Consider the following 2,709-nt stretch of genomic DNA (forward strand, 5'->3'; position numbering starts at 1 on the left):
ATCTTTGTAGAACTCACTCTATAGTGTAAATATCTTTGTAGACCACACGCTATAGTGTAAATATCTTTGTAGACCACACGCTATAGTGTAAATATCTTTGTAGACCACACGCTATAGTGTAAATATCTTGGTAGACCACATGCTATAGTGTAAATACCTTTGTAGACCACACGCTATAGTGTAAATACCTTTGTAGACCACACGCTATGGTGTAAATATCTTTGTAGACTGCACATTATAGTGTAAATATCTTTGTAGACTACACACTATAGTGTAAATATCCTTTGTAGACCACACCTGCCGTATTTTCACAAAAAACAGAATCAAATTGATGTACTGTGACAAGAATTAAAATACTGTCATCCTGAACATACTGTGAGAAATGAATTCCACATGATTTATTGTTGAATAATGTATGTGTTGTTAATCTATACATATATGTATATAAAGATTTATACCATAAAATACCTACCAGTATATATATATTGGATAATAAAGATATAACATTGTAATGTCATGCTGATGGAGGATTAATATTAATAATGACATATACATAGTTAAGAAAAATTTCATGTCAGTTAAAAATATAAAACAATGCTATCACATGAAGTTGTGTCCATGCATTGACTGTTTTATTAGCACAATCTTAACAGCCTTATAATTAAACCTGCTTAAGAGTGTAAATCCATGAGCTGTAAAGTAAAACATCAGGCAATAAAAAATATAATTAATCCATGGAAAAACTTAAAACTATTACTTTTTACTAACACATAACCAAAGGTATCATGGGTAATTCCATTACTGTATAACTCTGGTGGTAGACATGATCATCCATTGTGAAGTGTTTCAATACAGTTTTTATTAACAGTAATAATAATACTAAATTACTTACTTAGAGTCATGTTTTCTTTCAAAGTCAATTTGCATCGAGGGCTCTTTCTTTCCTTTACCCTGCTCACGTTCAGATAAATTGGAACTCTTTGACCCACTACAACTCTCCACAGAGATCTCTTGGTTAGATGACTCCTTTTTATTTTTATCTAGTGACTCCGATCTAGACACAAGAGTAGCTTTCCCCTGGATGTCTTTCTGTGCTTGTTTGTTATTTTTTGTTGCAACTGGTTTAGAAAGTCTTTGTTCAGGACTTATTCCACTTGATTCTGATGAAGCAGTGGAAATGATGGATCTTTTAGCTCGAACTGCTCTCTTAGCAGCTAAGTTTTTAACAGGTTTTCCTCTTTCGTTTGAGATGGACGGAGATTCTTACATATCAGCCAGAAAAGAAAAAAATATTTTGAATTTTTTATCATGCTCAATAACAAAATCTCTATATGCAGTCAGTGATAATAATAAAAACATTACTGTACGTACACATTCAAATATTCTACTACACTACTCGAGTGTTATAAAAGGTTTTTTCAAGCCATGAAAGAAATTAATTAGATATAAACAATTCACATCTGAAGCTTTAATAAGGTTTATTGTTTCTTTTTTTCATAATTACTTTAGGAACAATATTTTCCTTATTATGAATACTATCAACAGTTTTTTTTTCTTTTCTCATGTACAACAAAATGTTTACATAAAAAAATTTGAACAAGAAAAAAAAATTTCAAAGTTTAACTGCAAATATATTTGTTAACTTAATAAAAGAGTATGTCATCTTTCGCATATTTTTGAAACCAAATTTAAGAATTACAGATGCGAACTGCTGGTAAAATGCTGTCATGTACACTACAGTACATCATATATGAAACAAAAAAAATTAATTTATTGTGTATTCCAATCACTTAAATAGATTAATATAACTGTACACATTCATCACCAATAAAAAAAAAGTAATAAAATTAAACACATCAAGCATTCTAATCACGAATGTTAACGAAGGTAGCATTTAAGAAATATCAGGGTATATCTTTCTTGCGGAACACACAAAACAGTACTTGTTGGTTTCAAGAACCATCACAAATTTAATGTTCATTGAACAACATATCAGTATAACCATGTATAAGCAAAACTACACAATTCACACTAAAAACATCTTGTGAACAATAAAAACCCATTAAACAGATCTGACAACAATCGTAGGTATGGCAAAGAAAGTAATTAGTAAAAAAACGAATGCAACTCAACTAATGACATAATGTCATATTACTATATGATAGTATTAGTAGTATGTGTAGTACTAGTAGTAGTAGGCCTCCTATTGTAGTTGTAGACCGATTACAGCCTCCCAAAATTTCTATCAAATATCAGCGTATCATTCTACCGCTCATCTTTATTCTAGACTTACGATTCTGTATTGTTAATATCGTCTTGGACGTATCTTTTCCAGATCCACCACGTATTCGTTCTAATTCTTCTTCTGTGAATCCTGACCACTCCATCATTAACGTAACTATGCTGGCTAAATTTCTGCTTACGTTTGTATGTACCCTGTCGTTCACATAGTGAACTACTTAAAGAACCATTTACAAGATTAAAATCGTATTGTTTAAAATATTAAATAAAAGCTATAATATTCATTTTATAGTAAGCAATTAACGACATTTTATTTTTTATGAATTAAATTTATAATACCACGCTACGTAAATCTAAAATACTTTTAACGAATCTTCATTTAACGTAAGTTAAAATCAAAGATGGCTGCACCGTGTAATCCATAGCTTGTTTGTAAAACAATTCACTGCGGAAAATAATTAAACGATA

General features: G+C 30.3%; 1 protein-coding gene across 1 annotated transcript in view; it reads right to left on the reverse strand.

The window, feature by feature from the left end:
• LOC106457577 (RAB6-interacting golgin-like) overlaps positions 1-2,407 on the reverse strand; it is a 9,869-nt gene extending 7,462 nt beyond the window's left edge. Inside the window, exons 1-2 of the mRNA XM_013917014.2 lie at positions 2,294-2,407; positions 893-1,262 (exon numbers count right to left, since the gene is read on the reverse strand). Of these exons, the coding sequence (XP_013772468.1) occupies positions 893-1,262; positions 2,294-2,390 (467 nt within the window). The 5' untranslated portion in view covers positions 2,391-2,407. The remainder of the gene's footprint in view (positions 1-892; positions 1,263-2,293) is intronic.
• Between the last annotated feature and the right edge of the window lie 302 nt (positions 2,408-2,709).

The sequence above is a fragment of the Limulus polyphemus genome, unplaced genomic scaffold (genome assembly GCF_000517525.1).
Source record: "Limulus polyphemus unplaced genomic scaffold, Limulus_polyphemus-2.1.2 Scaffold348, whole genome shotgun sequence".
NCBI lineage: Eukaryota > Metazoa > Arthropoda > Merostomata > Xiphosura > Limulidae > Limulus > Limulus polyphemus.